At 56.3% G+C, this 18,347-nt stretch overlaps 2 protein-coding genes across 6 annotated transcripts in view; one reads left to right on the forward strand and one right to left on the reverse strand.

Moving 5' to 3' along the window:
• The first annotated feature begins 2,554 nt into the window (after window positions 1-2,554).
• Window positions 2,555-18,347, forward strand: part of LOC140631983 (cadherin-23) — a 78,113-nt gene continuing 62,320 nt past the window's right edge. Inside the window, exons 1-4 of one of the 4 annotated variants that reach the window (XM_072823484.1) lie at window positions 2,555-3,016; window positions 4,222-4,350; window positions 5,239-5,367; window positions 6,125-6,352. In XM_072823484.1, coding sequence (XP_072679585.1) covers window positions 2,741-3,016; window positions 4,222-4,350; window positions 5,239-5,367; window positions 6,125-6,352 — 762 coding nt within the window. In that variant the 5' untranslated portion in view covers window positions 2,555-2,740. The remainder of the gene's footprint in view (window positions 3,017-4,221; window positions 4,351-5,238; window positions 5,368-6,124; window positions 6,353-18,347) is intronic. The other 3 variants (XM_072823487.1, XM_072823485.1, XM_072823486.1) reach the window with 3 other exon arrangements.
• Window positions 8,021-18,347, reverse strand: part of VSIR (V-set immunoregulatory receptor) — a 31,456-nt gene continuing 21,129 nt past the window's right edge. For both annotated transcript variants that reach the window (XM_072823491.1, XM_072823490.1), the window contains exons 5-7: window positions 17,558-17,585; window positions 16,060-16,256; window positions 8,021-15,886 (exon numbers count right to left, since the gene is read on the reverse strand). In XM_072823491.1, coding sequence (XP_072679592.1) covers window positions 15,849-15,886; window positions 16,060-16,256; window positions 17,558-17,585 — 263 coding nt within the window. In that variant the 3' untranslated portion in view covers window positions 8,021-15,848. The remainder of the gene's footprint in view (window positions 15,887-16,059; window positions 16,257-17,557; window positions 17,586-18,347) is intronic.

The raw sequence follows: 18,347 nt of genomic DNA on the forward strand, positions 1-18,347 counted from the left end.
GGTGGTCCCCAGAGGAGGGGTTACCAGGAGGGCATCCTGCAGTGATAATGAGAACATGACCAATGGATTGGGCTTGGACATCCTGCTCATCATCACGTGGGGCGTCCAGCTCATCGGCAGCCGTGGTTACAGCCACATGTCCACTCCCCACTGAGTCCCCATCATGTTAGTCTAGAGGCTCAGACACCAACCCACTGTCCAGGCTAAGAGGCACATGCAGCTGCTTGGAGTCCTCTGCCCCACTGCTCCCTGGAGGTGCTTAGTTCCAGTGGCCCTGGCTGTGGCTTGGCTGCGCTCCAAAACCCATCCACATGGGGCCAGCCTGGAGGTAGTGGGGCCAAGAGCAGCCCCCTCCATGCCTAGTGCTCTCAGGGGGCAGCGGTGAGCAGAACCCTCAGTGGTGGACACTAGGCAGGTACGCCGTGTGCCGCAGCTCCCAGCTCAGGCCCCTGGCCACCCCATCTGGAGATGCTGAGGCTCGGATTAAATGGGGCCCTCTCACCAGGCCTCAGCAGACTCCTCTGTAAAATGGGCCCAGTTGCAGCTCACCCCTCATTTTTATGAGGAGTCTGGGAGCTGAGGCCAGGTGAAGCCTGCTAGGCAGCCAGGATGCTGCCCACCGAGGCCGCTGGAACCCTTCTGTAGCTCAGCAAGCCCCCTTCCTCTGCCCGGGCACACACTCCTGCACAGGCCCTGTGTCTCCACGGTCACTTTACCCTCTTCCAGGAAGCAGGACCTACAGCCTTTTGCTCTGCCCTGGACTCCTCCCGGGCCCCAGGGCCCACTGCCCCAGATACACCCGCCCTGTTGGCCCCAAGCACTGGTGGAGGTGCGGAGGCAGGCGGAGGGGCCTTTTAAAGGTGGTAACATTTCCTCTGTAAGGCCGGAACCCCCAAACCACAGCTCACCTACACCTGACTCCGCCCCGACCCCCGCAGCCCCCGTAGGCCCTGGAATGGATGGGGAGGCAGCAGGAAGGGGCAGACGGGGGTGGGCTCTTACATAACACCTTCAGGCCTTTGGAGGCAGAGGAAGCAGATTTGGACAGGGAGGCCCTGGCTGGGAACACAGACCCAGATCTAACTCTATAGACCTTTGCACCTGCCCTCCGTTCTCACCCACTGAGGCTGACTCTCTGCCACTGGGAGCACCTCACAAACATCACAGTGGTAATCCCAGAGGAAGCACCTACTGTGTGCCAGGCTCTGGGCTCAGGGTACGATAGGAAACCAAAATCAGACATAGCTTCTGCCTTCACAAACCTAAGACACAGTGCAGAAGGGACTAAATTATCACACCGGTAAATGTATGCTACAGGAGAGAGGCTACAATAAGAGGTCAAGGAATTCAAGCAGGGCTTCCCTGAGGAAGTGGCTCAGGCTGAGATCCACAGAAAGCATAGACTTTTACCCAGCCAAGAAGGAAAAGTGTAAAGGCGGGGGGGGGGGGGATAGCATATGCAAAGGCCCTGTGGTGGAAGGAAGCTCAGGAAGCCTGAACAAGGCCTTGAGCGGAGCAAGAGAGTTTGGGGGAATCAGAGCACGGAGGCCTCCGAATAGCGTGCTGGGCATCTTTATGCCTGTTTCACGGATGAGCAGGCTGGGCTCTGGGACTTCATAGAACTCCCTGACCAAAATCATGATGGATGGGCAGAAGCCTTAGTGCGTGGGATCATGCCAGGCAGGAAGCAGGACGAGGACCTCCTCATACCGCCCTTAACTTTTTGTTTGCTCATTCATTCCCCCCAAAGCATCCTGGCATTCTGTGTGTTTTTGTTCCTACTTTCAGCTGAGGAATTAGAAAATCAGAGGGGTTGAATAATTTTTTCCAAGATCACACAGCTGATTAATAAGTGGTGGGGTTGGTCCTGCCACCAGACCTGGGCTTGTTGCCACGTGGTTCTGACAGCTGCCTAAGGATACGGGGGCATGGCTAGGATGGAGAAGGAGGAAGGCCCGATCGGCAGGGAGGGTGCAGTGGGTCTCCTCTGTGGCAGCGAGGTTCTGCAGCCTCTCTGTGGGGCCTCTGTACACTGGAGACAGGCAGGCCAGCCTGGGAGCCCCGTACCCCAGGCCCAGGGAAGGAGAGGATGAGGTTCGCCTTGGTGCGGGGCAGTGGGGGCAAGCCAGGCCAGGGATTCCTAAAACCTAAGCCCCTCTCACCCCCTCCAAACCTTCCATCAGTGAGCCTAAGGGGCTCATGGTCGTCTGTGGTCTAGAAGCTACAGACACAAAACAAAATGCTCTTTGCATACAGCTTGCATGTTGCCATCTGAAAGTTGGAAATTCCTCTCTTCTCCCCACTGGGACCACCAGGCCACCTCATGATCCCCCACCTCGTTCTGAAGCCCCGTGTCCTTCCCTTTAATCCAGGTGTACAAATGAAATGGCCTTTGGGCAATGTCTGGCCGTCAGATGTGTTTTGGCCAGCTGGCACATAAGTTTTTCCTTTAATTTTAATTAATCACATAATTCCTCATAAAAATCTGGATTCCTGGTTCCTCTTGAAAAACAGGAAACTCTACCAATGCCAAGCTGACATTCCTCATGGATTTTTTTTTTCCTGAGTAGCTTCTGTCCCCTGTAGCCAAGGCCCCATGCCTTCCTGTCTCAGCCACACCACTTCTGAGCCGCGCCCCCCACCCCTGGACCCCTTTCCCGGCCTCAGCGTCTGAGCATGTGCAACCCTCCCCATCACACTGCTAGGAAAGATATGCTCAAGACCTCTGCATAAAGTCCAAATGATAATCAACCTTCTGGAATTATCAGAGCTCCAGGCCCCAAGTGGGCCCACGGTGGGAGCCTGCTGTTTGGAGCCAGGAAGGGGAAGGAGGCGGGAGGTCTCTCTGGCTGCTTTCACCCCCCAGGTCTACATCACGGTGCTGGACGAGAATGACAACAGTCCCCGGTTTGACTTTACCTCTGACTCGGCGGTCAGCGTGCCTGAGGACTGCCCCGTGGGCCAGCGAGTGGCCACCGTCAAGGCCCGGGACCCCGACGCCGGCAGCAATGGGCAGGTGGGCACCTAGTGAGAGAGCTGGCTCCTCCCATAGCCTCTCAGCTAGAGGAGGGGTGTTCAGGTTCCCCCCAGGCCCAGCACCACTGCCCTGTCTTCACCCTCATCCCCAAAGAAAAGGAAGCAGCACTGTGCGGGCTGTTGGCCCTCCCTGGGTCAAGTGAACATGAAACCCGAAGGTGGGTCACAGCTCAGCCCCCCATAGCAAGCTGAAAGCAGAGGGGGTTCATCCTTCCTGGTGACTCCTTTGTCACCTTAGCCACAAACCCCTCAGCGTCTAGGTCCCGTGTGCCAACCAGGTCTCAGGTCTCAGAGAGGACATGCTCCTCCTCCTTCCTGCTTTGGGGTCCTGTCCCACAACAGGAAGTGGTCATTCCACATGCACGCTCCCCAGGTTTGGACACCCCAGAGTGCAAGGAGGAGGGGTGATAGAGCATATCCGTCTTCCTGCTGCTTTAATCTGTCCTGTGAATTAGGCGGTATGTTTGAGGAGGTTTCCACCGTTTAAAAATGGCTTGCTCAAGGCGCCTGGGTGGCTGAGGAGGTTAAGCAGGTGACTCTTAAATTCAGCTCAGGTCAGGATCTCAGGGTCATGAGATTGAACCCCACATTGGGCTCTGTGCTCAGTGAGGAGTCAGCTTAAGATTGTCTCTCCCTCTGCCCCCCCCCCGAAAAATGGCTTGTACACCTTTGGGGGACTGACTTTGGGGTCAGAAGCACAGGTATTCAAGCCTTCATTCTCTTGGGTATTTGCAACCCATGTGACCTTGGCCAGTTCCATATTTCTGAGCCTCCTGTCTGCAAACTGAAGACAGCATCTCCCTCTGAGCGTTGTCGTGAGGGCCAAATGGAACCCATGTCACACTAGGGCTTGCGCCTGCTTCTGGCAGAGCCTCCAGAACTCTTAGTACTTCCGCACCTCTGTCCTGGGAAACATCTGTGCAGCGGGACTCACACCCACTCTTCTGGCCTCTGGGCCAGCATGCTGGCATCTCTTTACCCGGGAACCTGCCACAGGTCCTGTGCTGCCTCAGTGGGCCTGCCACACACATTTTGAAGGACAGAACCACATTTGCATAAAATGTTCTCTTTTCAAATGCCCTTACTGAGCAGAGGGCCCGGGAGGGCAGAGGTGGGGCCCTTGGCTTAACCCGGTGGCCTGTCCTCCCCACTTTCTTGCCCCTAACCCTCCCTCCTCCCTGACAGGTGGTCTTCTCCCTGGCCTCTGGCAACATCGCTGGGGCCTTTGACATCGTCACCACCAATGACTCCATTGGCGAAGTGTTTGTGGCCAGGCCTTTGGACAGAGAAGAACTAGACCACTACATCCTCAAGGTGGGAACTCCCCGCCCACCCGCCCACCCGCTGCCCTCAGCCTCTGTTGACCATCCAGAAGAGCTCGGCACACCCTGGCAGTCGTCTTCCTGTATCACTGGTCCTCAGTGGACCCAGAGCAGGAAGCAGCAGAAGTGTCCGTCCCTGTCATAAGAGCTGGGAGAGAGAGCCCAGCAGAGCTAGTAGAGCCCTGACTCTTCCACAAATAATATGACTTTGGGCAAGTTGTTTGCCCTCTCTGCACCTTGGTTTCCCTTCCTGTGCAATGGGAGTTGCAGGTGAGAAACAAGCACAGGTGTGAGGAGTCACAGAGGCCATCATTATTGCTGAATTGCTATGGCCGGCATGTGTCCTAAGGACCCTGGGGACCCCAGGGCCACATTTCTGCAGGGGTCTGAGCCTGGAGAGCACTTTCTGCTGCCTTGCAGGCATCCAGGAAGCATCCAGTCTCCTAGGGACAGGCTCAGGGTATGGGGAGAGCTCCAGCTCATTGCTGAAGAGATTATGGAAGGCTCTCTCTATGTGCCAGGGCTCAGATAGGAGTGCTCAGGGGTATCTGAAGCTAGAGGCAGGAGCCCAGGGTCAAGTAATGGCCATGATCAGGGGCTGGCACAGCCCAGAACACAGATCAGGAAGTAAAGACCCGGCACACCAGACTCTGATTCCAAATACTGGCCCCAAGTCAGACAACAATTGGGCAAGGATCGTTTGCAGCATGGGGCAAAAGATAAAATTCTGGGGAGAGCCCAGGGCTGGCAGGCCACCCAGGGGTAGGGATGGACCAGCGAGTCTCTCTGCCTCCCCACTGGGCAGACTGCCCTTTTGGACCCCGTATTCCTGATCCTTCCCCTCCTTGTAGCCCTGAATCCCATCATCTCCTTTCTCCAGGTTGTAGCTTCCGACCGTGGCACCCCTCCACGGAAGAAGGACCACATCCTGCAGGTGACCATCCTGGATGTCAACGACAACCCTCCAGTGATCGAGAGCCCTTTTGGGTACAATGTCAGCGTGAACGAGGTGAGGGCAGCGCTCGCGTCCCTATAGCTGGACAGGGGACGTGAGTGACCCTGAAGCACCTGTTTAAATGTCTGTCTGGCCCACGAGGGCCTCACATCCGGCAGGTGGGGTGTGGCCCACTCATTAACAATGCCAGCCGGAGTGCCAGCTCCTGGAATGCAGTATCTTTTTGTGGGAGGCATAAAGAGGAGGCAAGAGGAGAGAGAAAGAAGGAAGCAACCTGTCTCTACTGCCACTGATAGGGAACTGGGATTTATCCCCGGGAGAGCTGCTTTTAAACAAAACAACGGGTTTACTATTCATTCTTAGACTAAGCCACTGAGGGAAATTTCTGCCTAGCATCACTGGGTATCATGCCAGTGATAGCACCATAAAAGCAAGGTGGTATAGGGCTTTAAAGGCCTGGTCTCAGGCCAGGCTCCCATGATTCAGACCTAGGCTGTGCTACTGAGAGGCCGTGTGACCTGCATACATCCTTTCCCTGTATCTCCATCTTCTTGTCTGTGAGTGGAGATGACATCATACCAAACTCATGGGGTTACAGAGAAGAGTCGGTGAATTCATGCAGCCCCACGTGTAGTGGGCGCCCACAGAATGTTCACGACTAGCATCTGTATCCTCCTCATCTGTGCTCCACAGAAAACAGAGCAAAGCTTTCTAACGGCCCAGTTGAAGCCCTTGGGCTCCCAGGAGCAGGTGCTAACCTTGCCCCCCGGGGTTTGAATCCAGAATGACCTCTTTCCTGCTCTCCCCGCAGAACGTGGGTGGAGGGACTGCTGTGGTCCAGGTGAGAGCCACCGACCATGACATTGGGATCAACAGCATCCTGTCCTATTATATCACTGCGGGCAATGAGGACATGACGTTCCGCATGGACCGGATCAGTGGGGAGATTGTCACGCGGCCCGCCCCGCCCGACCGTGAGCGCCAGAGCTTCTACCACCTGGGGGTTACCGTGGAGGACGAAGGCACCCCGACCCTGTCGGTGAGTAATGTTGGGGGCTGGCTGCAGGGAGGGCAGGGTGCTTGAAGGGCAGCTCTGACCTCTGTGCACGGGCGAACGAGGTGGATGGGAGTGGGATGCCCGCCGTGGGTGAATCCTTGGCAATTCCTTTATTGTGCCTTTAGAAGGTCAGCCTATGAGTGTTTATGGAGGACCCGCGTGTGCAGAACTGGTGTGCTGGTTCTCCTGCCTCTGCAGCCACTCAGAGCCTCTGTTCAGCCCTCTCTGCCCAAACAGGGCAGCTCTGTGGGATGGTACCGATTGAGCCTATACCTTAGGGCCTGGCCAGCCCCCACCCCACTTGTCACGCTGTATTAACCCATACTCTGTGCCAGATAAGAAAAGGTACTCTGTCACGTTGCTATGACGCGCTGTCACAGTATGTCCAGCTTGGATGGGAGGAATGTTCTTGGTCCAGTCTGGTGCTTGCTCAGAAAAAGCCCCCTGCCCAAGGCAACATGCAAGGTTTGCGAGGTTGGAGAAGGAGGCAGGACCCGTGGGACCGGATGGCAAGACAGTCTGGGGGTGATGGGCCGGGGTGCGAGCCGTTTGCACATTGAGGGGGGGAGATTTGGAGTCAGGAGCCCTGTGAGCTGGTTGCGCCATCGCCGGCAAGTCAGAACCTCTCGGAATGTCGGTCTCGTCATCTGTAAAGGTGTCTGGGGATTTGAATTAGCTCATGTCTGCGGAAGTGCTTGGTAAGCCCTGAGGAGGAGGATTGTATCAGCTCTGAATGGCCGCGGTAATGCTGCATCGAAACCCAAACCAAATGGGAAGACGGAACACAACCATTGATTTAGGGCCAGCTTTGCAAACTGTCAATTTAGGCCTGGTTTAACTGGGAGCTCACCTGTGTTGGGGGGGCAGCTATGTGGCGTTGGAAGGCTCGGCTTTTGGGGGCGGGTCGCCTATCTCTTTCCTTTTAGAAGGCTAGCTCATGCTTGTTCACATGGAGCTAGAAAGGGTCCAGGACAGACAGTGAAAGCACACAAGGCCTCTTGAGCCCAGGCTTGGAACTGTACCGAGGTTACTTCTAGCACATTCTGTTGGCTAAAGCAAGTCACAAACACTCACCTTTTGAAGGAACAAGTTGCAAATGAGCTAAAAAGAGTGTGGATACACGGATACAGTGTAAAGGATTGGGGACATTTTTGTACTGTCTTTCCTAGGAACCTGATCTTCAATGAGGCCTCAGTCCCATCCCTCTGCCTCCTACAGATGACTGTTAGACCCCTCCCCTTTGGCAGCAGCCGTGTAGACTGTGAGGTCAGAGCAGGCCTGTTTATCTGGCGTGTCTCTGGGGAGGATGGTGGAATTTGACCAATCCCAGGAAACCACATTCTGAGATGCCCAGGATATGGGACTGGCTCTGGGCACACCCTGGGCATCATTAGTTCCATAGCTGCCAGCGTCCCCACTGGTCACTTCAGCCATTCCCATCCAGTGAGCTAAACAGAGGCACATTTACAGGACACATGCAACTACCTGAGGGGGGAACAGGTAGGGGTATCATTACTGTGTGACATGGAAAGAGTCCATTTTGACAACCCCTCCCTAATTGCACCTGGCTTTGGGGCAAGTCATCATCCTGGTCATTGCTCCAATAGCATTTAGAGACATGTTTGGCTATAAGTGACAGAAACTCTAGAGTTATAAATAAATCAGAATGCATTTTATTCACATAACAAAAATTCTGGAGAGAATTACAAATGTTGATTTTGTGCTCGGTGACGTCAGAGCTAATGCCTCCTGACCTTCCCCCATGGTTGCAAGATGGCCACTATGGCACCAGCCATCATGTCAGCATTCAAGACAGGAAATGAGGGATCCCTGGGTGGCGCAGCGGTTTGGCGCCTGCCTTTGGCCCAGGGCGCGATCCTGGAGACCCGGGATCGAATCCCACATCGGGCTCCCGGTGCATGGAGCCTGCTTCTCCCTCTGCCTGTGTCTCTGCCTCTCTCTCTCTCTCTCTCTCTCTCTCTCTGTGACTATCATAAATAAATAAAAATTAAAAAAAAAAAAAAAGACAGGAAATGACAAGAAGACAGCGCTATGCAAGCCACTCCAGCCCCTTCATCAAGAAAGCAAAAGTTTTTCAGAACTACTCTCCAGAGTTCTGCTTATGCCAATGGCCCAAAGTGGTTCATATGGGCGCCCTCGCTACAGAGGAGATTGGAAAAAATGACAGGATTGTCAGGACTGGCTTATAATGTGGGAGCCAGATAGATCATTGCTTCAGACAAAAACAGAGCTCGTTAGTGAGGGAAGGGTAGAGAATGAATTGGGGGTGGGAAGCTGAGAGCATGTGCCGTGCGGCTGCTCCTCATCCTGCCCTAAACCAGTGCACACACCAATCTCACCCAAACCCCACAGAGTTTCCTTGGGAGGCAGTCAGTGAGACCCATGATATCCCGAGACCCTGCATTTTGGAGGCAACATCTGGCTTCCTTTTGGTCCCCAGAAGAAAAGACAATCAGGGAACTGTGAATCACCCCAGCCACACTTAACCACCACGAATGGGTGGGCCACTACCCAAGCAGTTTCTGTGGAACTTGAGACCAGTCCCTGTGGCCAGAAGGTGTTCCCATATGCTGACACCCCACCCCCCCAGAGACCCAGCCTAGCCCGGTTGAGACCCATGAGCACTGCCTCCTCACCCATGGGTCCCTGACATCCTGGCCCCGCCTCGAAGCACGTCTCAGGCTTTCCAGCTCCCTGGCAAGACTATGAAGAGTTGGGTGGTGAGAGGTATGATCTCCCTTTCTCTACCGTCCACGTTCTGGTCATCACCAGCTCCGGCCCCAGAAAGGAAAGCACCTTCCAGATGACTAACATCAGGCATGGGGTCCCTGGGGCCATGACCGAGAAAACATGTGTCCGGCTTCTGGGCTGTAACACCGTGCGTGATGCAGACAAACAGCACCAGGTACCAGCCAGGGAAAGGTTTACAGGAGACATTTTTTATGTCCTTTGAACTTTCTTTCCTCCTCCTTCAGGTTGAGAAAAGAGCTCTGGTATTTGACTTGTGTAAGGGACACCCCACAGGGAAGAATGGCAGTGGCCACGGGAGTGTAGTTGAGAAGTGAGCACTAGAGCTTCTCTGTCTGTTCATTCGTTTATTCATTCATTCATTCATTCATTCATTCAATCAGGCAGCCAGCCAATGTTCCCCAGATGTCCCTGTGTGCTGGGCACCAGGGACACAAGGAGGAACCACTGCTGGTTCCTGCCACAATAAAGTGCAAATGAGTAAGGGAGGCAGTGAGGCTCTCTGTACATTGAGGAGCACTAACAAGGGATTGGAGAAGGCTTCTTAGGGGTTAGAGGAGGTGACACCTGGGCTTCTTGTCATGTGGTCATAGTTAGCACAACAAAGGATATCCTGGACCCGGAGAGCTGCCTGAACAAAGGCCTAAGAGCAAGCAATGAACAGGCATGGCTTTGGGGAGCCACAGGTAGTTCAGGCCCAGGGGCAGCATTCAGAGCCGAGAGCATGGCTCGCTATCTACGTATCCTCCTGGGGACATTGTCTCTGGGGCCTGCCCTAAGAGCTGATCACACTATCTTCTCAAGTGTCCCCTCTGCTCCCTCTCGGCACAGGACAGGCTGCAAGTGGCAAGCCAGGGCACCGGGAGCCAGTGCCCCACCATGATTGGCATTTGCCTCCAAGGAGCACTGGACCCTTGAAGATTTGCTTTGCTTCTGTGGTCAGACTGTCCCCTCTAGACAGTGAACCCCTGGGGTCAAGCACAAAACCGAGGACCAGGCCAGAGGTGACCAGAGGAGGTCCCTACCCTGCTATTGGGCAGATTTCACCGGATGGATATTCAAGGGTAGGGTTGTTTCAAGCCCTCTTGCATCAGTCAGAGCCATGAGCAGCATCAGAACAACCAACCGTCCCAAGGTTTTAGGAAAGGTCACCATGGTTTTATGGGTGGATGCCACCCCACACATATCTGTCCAGGGATGCCCAGCAGACCCGCACACTGTCCTCCTGTTTCCAACTGCAATTATCTGCCTGGTTCAAGCCAGCCCTCACTGGCCCAGGACTAACCTTACAAGGGCAAGTAAGAGTCACTCCTTTCTTCTTTCCTTCATTCATTTAACACCAAATACATGCCAGACCTGTGCTGCAGGCCGGGAAGTCAGACACAAGTTGGGTACAGTCCTGCCCTCAAGGGGCCTAAAATCTAGGGGGCAGGTGGACAGGTAACAGGAAGTCACCACTCTGGGATGTAATAAAGTGCCAGGAACTTGGAGTCAGGAACCAAGGAAGGTTTTCTGGAGAAGACATAATTTGCCTCTGTGACTTACACGGTGAAGCCCTCTTACCTGGGGGAGCCTGCTATTCAGCGACCAAGAGAAATCTTGTATCTGAGCCCTCTTATCTCTTCATTTCTCCCTGGGCCCCACACCCCAATTTCCTGAGAACTGTGCATTCCTGTCCCCACCCAGCTCTGAGCCCTGTGTCACCCAGAGCTAGGAACAGCTGTGCAGCAAGGGGCATCCGGGCCAGCCCAGGCCCGCCACACAATGGTGTGCCAGCCAGCCAGGGGAAATCACTGCACGGCCTCAGCTCTCTGGATAGCTCCAGGACACAGGCAAAGGAGGCCAGGCTTGGGGGAGGGCTCTAAGTGGCCGGCAGGGAGGCCCCTGCAAGAGGAAGGGCCGGGCCCAGGGAGGAAGGACGGAAGGCAATAGCACCGGGGAGGTCAGGAGCTGCCTCCAGCCACAGAGGCACCTTGGCAGGAGAATGGAGAGAGGGAGGGCCTGACGGGGGCCTCCCTGCCGCACGAATCACAGCCAGCAGGTTAGATGATCCCAGCCAACCAGCTCTGGCTTCTCAGGCTGGGGGGTCGGGAAGGGGGGACCTACAGAAGTCACCTGTCCAGGCAGAAGGTCAGAAGTTGCCCCCTGCCTGCTTGTTGGTACAAGAATTTCCAGCAGTAGCCCAGTGAAAGTCTGAGCTGAGGACATTGCTCTTGGCAGCTGACCTCTGATCTTCAGGGCCAAGAGCTCTTCTGTTTATTAAACTTGGACCCCACTGTTGTTGATGAAGTTTCCCCTGGCTCGAGCTCAGGAAACCCCGCCTCGCCCCTTCCCTGCGCCGCACACCAAGTAAGCATGCCTTCTCTGCCCCACAGTGACATCCAGATCCTTCCCTTACCCCATGTCTTGAGGGAGGTTCCGCAGCCGCTCACATGCAGTGCAGGTCTCCTCCCAGAGACCCTGGTCAGCTGAGAGCTCCTCCCTTCCCCTCTCCCACAGTGAGCAAGTGGGGAGGGGATGGTGCATGGGCCCCCAGGCCCACCAGGAGTCCTGTAGTTTCAGGGTTGCCAGGCAGAAAGGGGAGTGGCCAAAACCTGCAGAAGGAAGGTGAGCCACGGGCCTGCAGGCACAGGTTCACCCCCCAGGGCCCTGGCATGTACCGTAGACAGGTCCAAGTCCTGGCCTATGATGCCATCCGTTCAGTGAAGAGGAAGGAGCACAGGCCTGAGAAGCAGAACACCTAGGCTTTAGTCCCAGGTCCACCTTCACTTATTGTGACAAGACACAAGTCTTTTGGAGTCTCATCTTCCTGTGCATTAAATGGATACAATAAAGCCTCTGGTAGGGGAGGGGGAATCAAAAAAAAAAAAAAGGCAATAACACATGTGTAAATGTTTTTGGAAAACACAGTATCGTAACAGAAAAGGCAAAGAGATAGCACACCAGCTGCCACTTCTCCAACATGTGCCCGGGGCGCATTGCGCGCTCAAGTCAGCATTTTCTCAGTAAGCTATATCGATATTTCAGAATCCCTCCCAACATATATTTGAGGAAGTCTTGCCACTGGATCAGAATTGCAAGATGAAATGAAACCTCCGCGCCCCCCCGCCTCCCGCCGGCCCAAACGAGCTCAGGGCTCTTGGGGAGATCCCACTAATCACAGGCAGAGCTGCTAAGCACTAGAGCTGGTGGAGGGTCAGAGGGGGGCCCTGGGAGTGTCCAGAGAACAGGACCCTGGCATCCTGGTTCAACCCGTCACCCCGCAGCTATGCTTCAGTTGTCAGCTGTGCAACTAGGTCTGAAGGACAGGCTGCTACTGGAGCCGCAGACCTTTTTGCACTCAGAGTAGGTAGGGAGGCCGCACCCGTACAGGAAAGAGGGGTGATGCTGCCAAACAGGCACGGTGAGTGCCCAGTGGAAGGGCTACATGGCCGGTGTCCACTGTGGGCTGGGACTCATGTGGAGCTGGGCTGTCTACTTCTCGAGAGGCCTCTGCACCTGGTGTCCTGGCTGGCAGTCCCAGCCCCTTTCTGCCCATTGCTGTGTAATCACAGACCAGCCTGGGCACTCCAGCTGACCCCCAGGAAGGCCCCTTCCAGCAGGCAGCGCCCCAGCTGTGGTGGAGAGTGACTGGACCTCTACAGGTTGTCTTCCCGAGGCCCTCACCCTAGAGTACTCCCTGGAAAAGGTGGTGCGTTGGACCCCCTGCCCCTGGCAAACATTCCTACATACCAACCCCAGCACCCCTTGGCCCAGACCTCCCAGCCTGACCCAACAGCAGCATCCCCAGTGGCTTCCATGGCATGTTTTCAGGGAGTGACGATTCCATTCCCTTAACCTCTCCCTTGGCCGTCATTTTTTTTTTTTTTTTAAGAAAAAGATTTATTTATTTATTCATGAGAGACACAAAGAGAGAGAGGCAGAGACACAGGCAGAGGGAGAAGCAGGCTCCATGCAGGGAGCCCAACGTGGGACTCGATCACAGATCCCAGAATCACGACCTGAGCCAAAGGCAGCCGCCCAACCGCTGAGCCATCCAGGCGTCCCATCTCTTGGCTGTCTTTATAAAATGCAGACTTCAGAAGGTTACAGGAACGATGGCCCTGATGGTCCCTGAGGGACCTGATATATCTCTTAATGATTAGTGCCTGAAAGCACAGATTTCCTTCTGAGGGCCTCAGTGGGTGCTGTGATCTGTGAGCCTCCCAGCCCCAGCAGAAGCAGGCACAGTGATCCCCCTCCCCTGCTCTACTCTGGGCACCCAGCCCATGGGCACTGAGCTAGGGCCCACAGGGACCAGCCCCCAGGGTGGTCAGGCATCTCCTGAGGCACCGCCACCCCCAGGCAAGCAGGGGCATGGGCAGGGGGGAGGCCACTCAGCCTCCTGCCCTCCTCGCTAGCAGCAGGGAGGATGCCTTAAGGCTTCTAGCGGTGGAGCATGTGGTCATGGATGCAGATGGAGCCTGGAGCTCAGCGTAAATTTCAGTGAAAACAGGAAACCACGAAGCTGAAATGTGTTCACTTTTAAGAGTCCAAAGAAGAAGAGCTCAAGGCCATGCAGGAGGAAGCTGGGGAGGAAGTGTGGTAGCTTTTTGCTCTGGGCCCTCCTCCCTCCCTCCACACAGCCTCAGCCAGGCTTGGGGTCTGCAGCCAAATTCTTAGAAATTCTATAGGCCTCAGCCTCGAGGTCAGGAGCTGAGGGCTGGGCCAGGCCTCCTGTGAGGGCAGGAGCACTCTTCCTGAGCTGGGGGATGGAGAGTCTGGTCTGCAGTCTCCTCCTTCAATCTTAGGGGTGACCCAGCTCAGCCTTGGGCAAGGGCCACCACACTCATCCCTGCCATGGGCCCCCAAGGGCTATTAGAGCAGCACCCTCTTTCTGTGGCAGCCAGCACTGAGTGTCCCTGGCAGCAGGTGAAATAGGAGAGGTACTCCCCAGGGATATAGCGGGAGCCAGGATTTTGGTGTACTGGAGGCTTCCGGGCAGCCTCAAGGCCCAGGCCCATCCATACCTTGAGGCCCCCAGGCATAGCAGGCCACCCACACTGGCCCATGCCCTTGGGCCTGACAGGGGCTTTTGGAAGCAATGCCATGCATCCAGGGGGATTTGCCTGGTTCTAGCTGCAGGCCTGGGGGCTCTCACTGCTGCTGGAGAGCCTAGAGCTGCTTTCTTCAGTCCCCAGCTCCTGTCTCCCCGACCACCAGGCAATCCAGCAGGTTCTCCCTGCCTGCTGGGCCCTTATGCGGGCCTGAAGTCCTGGCTCTGGGCACCCGGGCCCAGCTCAGCAGAGCCCCGGTAGGCTGCTGGCAGATGAACGCCCTCCTCAGTGCAGTGCCTGGGCCCCTACCCCACTCAAACTCACCCCTTCCCTTCTTGGGCCCCCATCTCTGCACCCCAGGGTATGCAGAGGCCCCCCACCTCTCTCCCTGTTTTAAAACCCTTTAATCAGAATTCCACAAAGGATCCCCTCCCATAAAAACACATCCCGGACATGCCCTGAAGCAGGAGATGTAGCAGAGGGCCCAGAGCAGAGTGCCACAGACCCTTCCCTGTCCATGCTCACCTGACAGGGTCACTCTGCGGTGAGGTGAAGACTCAGCACAGATTAAATCAAATGGAAGACCAAAGTTGGAGTGGGGGGGGGGGTGGCAGAGGGGAGGGTTGGGAGCTGGAGGGGGAGAGGTGCTCCTTGGACCTCAGGCCCTCCTGGAAGCAGAGCAGGGATTAAAACCCAGCATCTACAGTCTATTCACAGGGTTTGCACTTGTTGCCCGTGGAGATTTTAATGGCACCCCCTCTTTCCCCTGGAGGGTCACAGTTGAGACAATACAGTATGTGGTCACCCTCTGTACTGAGCATGCTGTCCGGTGGAAAGGGGAGGGCGGGAGGCGGGGCCTCTCCACTCATCTTCCCAGCAGGCTCCACCTGCCCTCCCTTACCCCCCTCTGCAATGGAGAGTGCAACCTCTGGCCTGGCCCCCATTGCCCAAGATGCCAGTTGGCCCACAGTGGCCACTGTGCCTTGGTGTGCACTTCCTGTTTCAGGGACCCAGGCCAGTGAACTCTGAGGACCAGAGGGCAGGCAGCAGGAGCCCAGATTTGCTCAACCTGTTAGCCACTTGCTAGTAGCAGACAGCTCGCCAAGACTCCCATGGCCCCAGGGCAGGCAGCCCAGCCCCGGAGCCCCAGGGTTACAAAGAAAGAGTCCGACAGATGAACAGCCTCAGGCGAGATCGGGGAGCTGGCTTTTTCCACATCTCGTCCTGTGTCTCAAGCCTGGGAGGATGGCACTGGGTGAATGTGGGGGTGGGGGCGTCTGTCCGGTGCCCTCTTGTCCCACCTGTGCTGTCAGGTCACAAAGCTCATGTCCCAGGGAGAGAAGCTGCCATGGGCTAGAAACTCTTGAGCTTCTAGGATGTAGGCCATTTGGCATTTGTAGCTGGTGAAGTTTGGGTCTCTGGGGTGGGATCTCAGCACTCCACCACCCTTGAGACGGGGACTGAGAGAGCCAACACCTTCTCCTTTCTGCCCTGTAGCACTCAGAGGAGTTGAGGGTCTGGCCATCAGAGATATCTCAAAGAGTCTGGGCTCAGAGCAAGAAGGGAGGAAACCAAGGCTTGGACCAAGGCTAAGAGGACCCCTCAGAGGGCCAGCTCTGCCTCAGATGCACCTGCCCCGGGCCCAGCCACAATTGCCACTGGCCCCAGCTGGTCTAGATGGCCTCAGAGTTTGGGGAGTCAGGCACAGGGTCTGCAAAAGAAAGGAGAAGTAGAATGAAACGGGGGCTTCTCTCTCTTTCACCCCCTACACCCACCTGGGAGGTTATAAGGCCACAGAAAGAGTGAGGCTGGTGCCCTGAAGGCCATGGGGAGGTCATGACCTTGCAGGCTCTAGCACCCCGAGGGTTGCTGGGAAGCACTCACCGAGGGTTGGAAAGAAGACATCCCCAGGGCCTGGTGGAGACAGAGGAGTGGAGGGCTCAGAGAGCAGGTGCCGCCCAGACTCGGACGGCTGCCGCTGAGCCATGTAGGACAGTGGAGGCCTGGCTTTGGCGTCCGGCATGCCGTGGGGGGACGGAGAGATCTCAAAGCCAGGGTTTTCGATTCCTTGCGTGTTGTTGCTAGAAAAGCAGAACTGGCTCGGTCAATGGTACTGCCTGGGTTGGGGCCTTCGCCCTCCTGCCGGTCCCACTTCTCTGCTTCCTTCTCCTCCTATGCCTTCACACCCCAGGCCCCAGCACCCCCTTCCCGGGAGGATCTGGAGTCAGAGAGAGAAGGCCAAGGCTGGCACTGTCCCATCTCCCCTGAGCTGAGGGCATCCGACCCCAGCTCCACCCGATCATTTGGCCATCTGCCCTGGACGCAGGCAGGAAGCCTGGGGTCAGAGACATGTTGAAGACACCAGACTTAAGGATCTGCAACAGGCTCCTCTTTGGTCCGTAAAATTGATGGCATTAGGTTCGAATGTCCCCACAGCTTGTAGTAAGCTGGAGGAAGGAGTTCTCTCCCTCTTCCTGCTTGGGTGCGGGACAACCTCTAAAAAGACACCACACACGTAGGCCTGCACCGCCTGCCGTCAACTCTGAGATACCGGCAGGATCACTAGCAGGACTTCCCTTGACCTGGAAAATCATCCCTTTTGGACACCTAGGAAAGGTCCCGGGGCCAAGTTCCTGGGTGTGGCTCATTCCTAAAGACACCCTCAATGCTGGGCTCCACGTTAGCTTCCTGCCCAGAGCACCCTGCCACACTCCCCTGGCCGCTCTATGCCCAGCCCGCAGCCCTGCTCAGAGCAGCCTCTGCCACCAACCTCTGCCCTTGTGGCCTGATGGCTTTCTCCTTGGAGTGCCCTGCAGAGAGGGACCACAGCTCCAGGTATGCTGTCCTCCTTGGCATGTTTCACTGTCCTGCCCCTGACCCCACACCCCCAGGCCAGCAGACACTGAGGCCTGAAGGTAGGTGCCTGGCTCATCTGAGCAGCAACGGAGCTCAGCCCACTGGGTGAGGAGTGGCAGGGAGAGCAGCCAACTCACACAGATGTGTAGGCCTCGGTGGCAGATGGCAGACAGCACAGATGGCTGGGCTTGGTGGCTGTATAGGGACCCTCCTGCAGAGCCCTCCTTCCTGACAGCTGACCCCGGGCACAGAGGACCTGGGAGGCCATGCCCGTGTGCTGAGCCCTGTCACAGTACAGGTTATCAGTGGAGGGAGAGGGAGAAAGGATCCTGGGGAAGAGGAGTCAGTCCAAGGCTAGAAGTCAGCCCCCACTTCTGCATTAACCCCAGCTACGGTCTGAGTGTAGACGCTGCCCTGCAGAGCCACAGGCCCAGGGACAGGCAAGCAGAGAGCGCGCCTGCCAAGCTTGGAGTTGGGGCCGGGGCAGCTGCGGGAAATTTTCTCAGGAAGATTCCACGGGCCTTACCTGTCCATCCGCACCAGTTCCTGGGCACCTGGGGACATACAGACAGAGAAGCTAGTCACCAAGAAGAAGAGGCTTCCCTAGACGACGCCCCCTCCCGTCCCCTGGCAGATGCCCTTCGGGGACGGGAGCAAGCCCAGGCTGGGCCACGGTCAGCCCCTTCTGTTGGCCCGGGAGGCCCCTAGGGCAGCGTTCATCCTGCAGGCAAGGCCTCGGCGAGCCCGGTGCTTTAACCAGTGGTAACAAACTCGGGCTGCATTTCACAAATATAAAAGACAGTGTTCATCACCAGGACGCCAAGGGCAACCAGTGCTTTCTCCTGTGGCTTGACTGGGTGCTGTGAGACCGTCCAGATTGAAGTATCAACCGAAAGCCTGACTCCTGAAATTGGTCTTTCCTGTTTGGACATTTGCCACCCTCTGGTCTGTCGCCATGAGTTCCTGAGTGGGAGGGCTTGCAAGGTCAGTTCCTAACTGGAGGGTTCCTGGTCCTCTCTGGCCTGTCCTCCACGTCGCCTAGAGGGTGGCTTTAGCAGTGGCACCTCTTAGAGGAACCTTAGGGGCCCAAGACCCCGTTACTTTTCAGCCATTCCGCCACTTTCTGCTGCTCCCCCAAGCTGCTACCAGCCTGCCCCATTCTTGGGATTCCCCACCCCCAAACTGGCCACCAGCCAGATGCAGTGGCCCCAACTTCCCTCTTCCTTGTAGCTCCCCGTATGCGTCTCATTTGCAAGAGCTTTACCAGATCGCTGTGGGGAGCCATGGTGGGAGGGGCACACACAGAACACACATGG

This window comes from Canis lupus, chromosome 4 (genome assembly GCF_048164855.1).
Source record: "Canis lupus baileyi chromosome 4, mCanLup2.hap1, whole genome shotgun sequence".
In the NCBI taxonomy this organism is placed as follows: domain Eukaryota; kingdom Metazoa; phylum Chordata; class Mammalia; order Carnivora; family Canidae; genus Canis; species Canis lupus.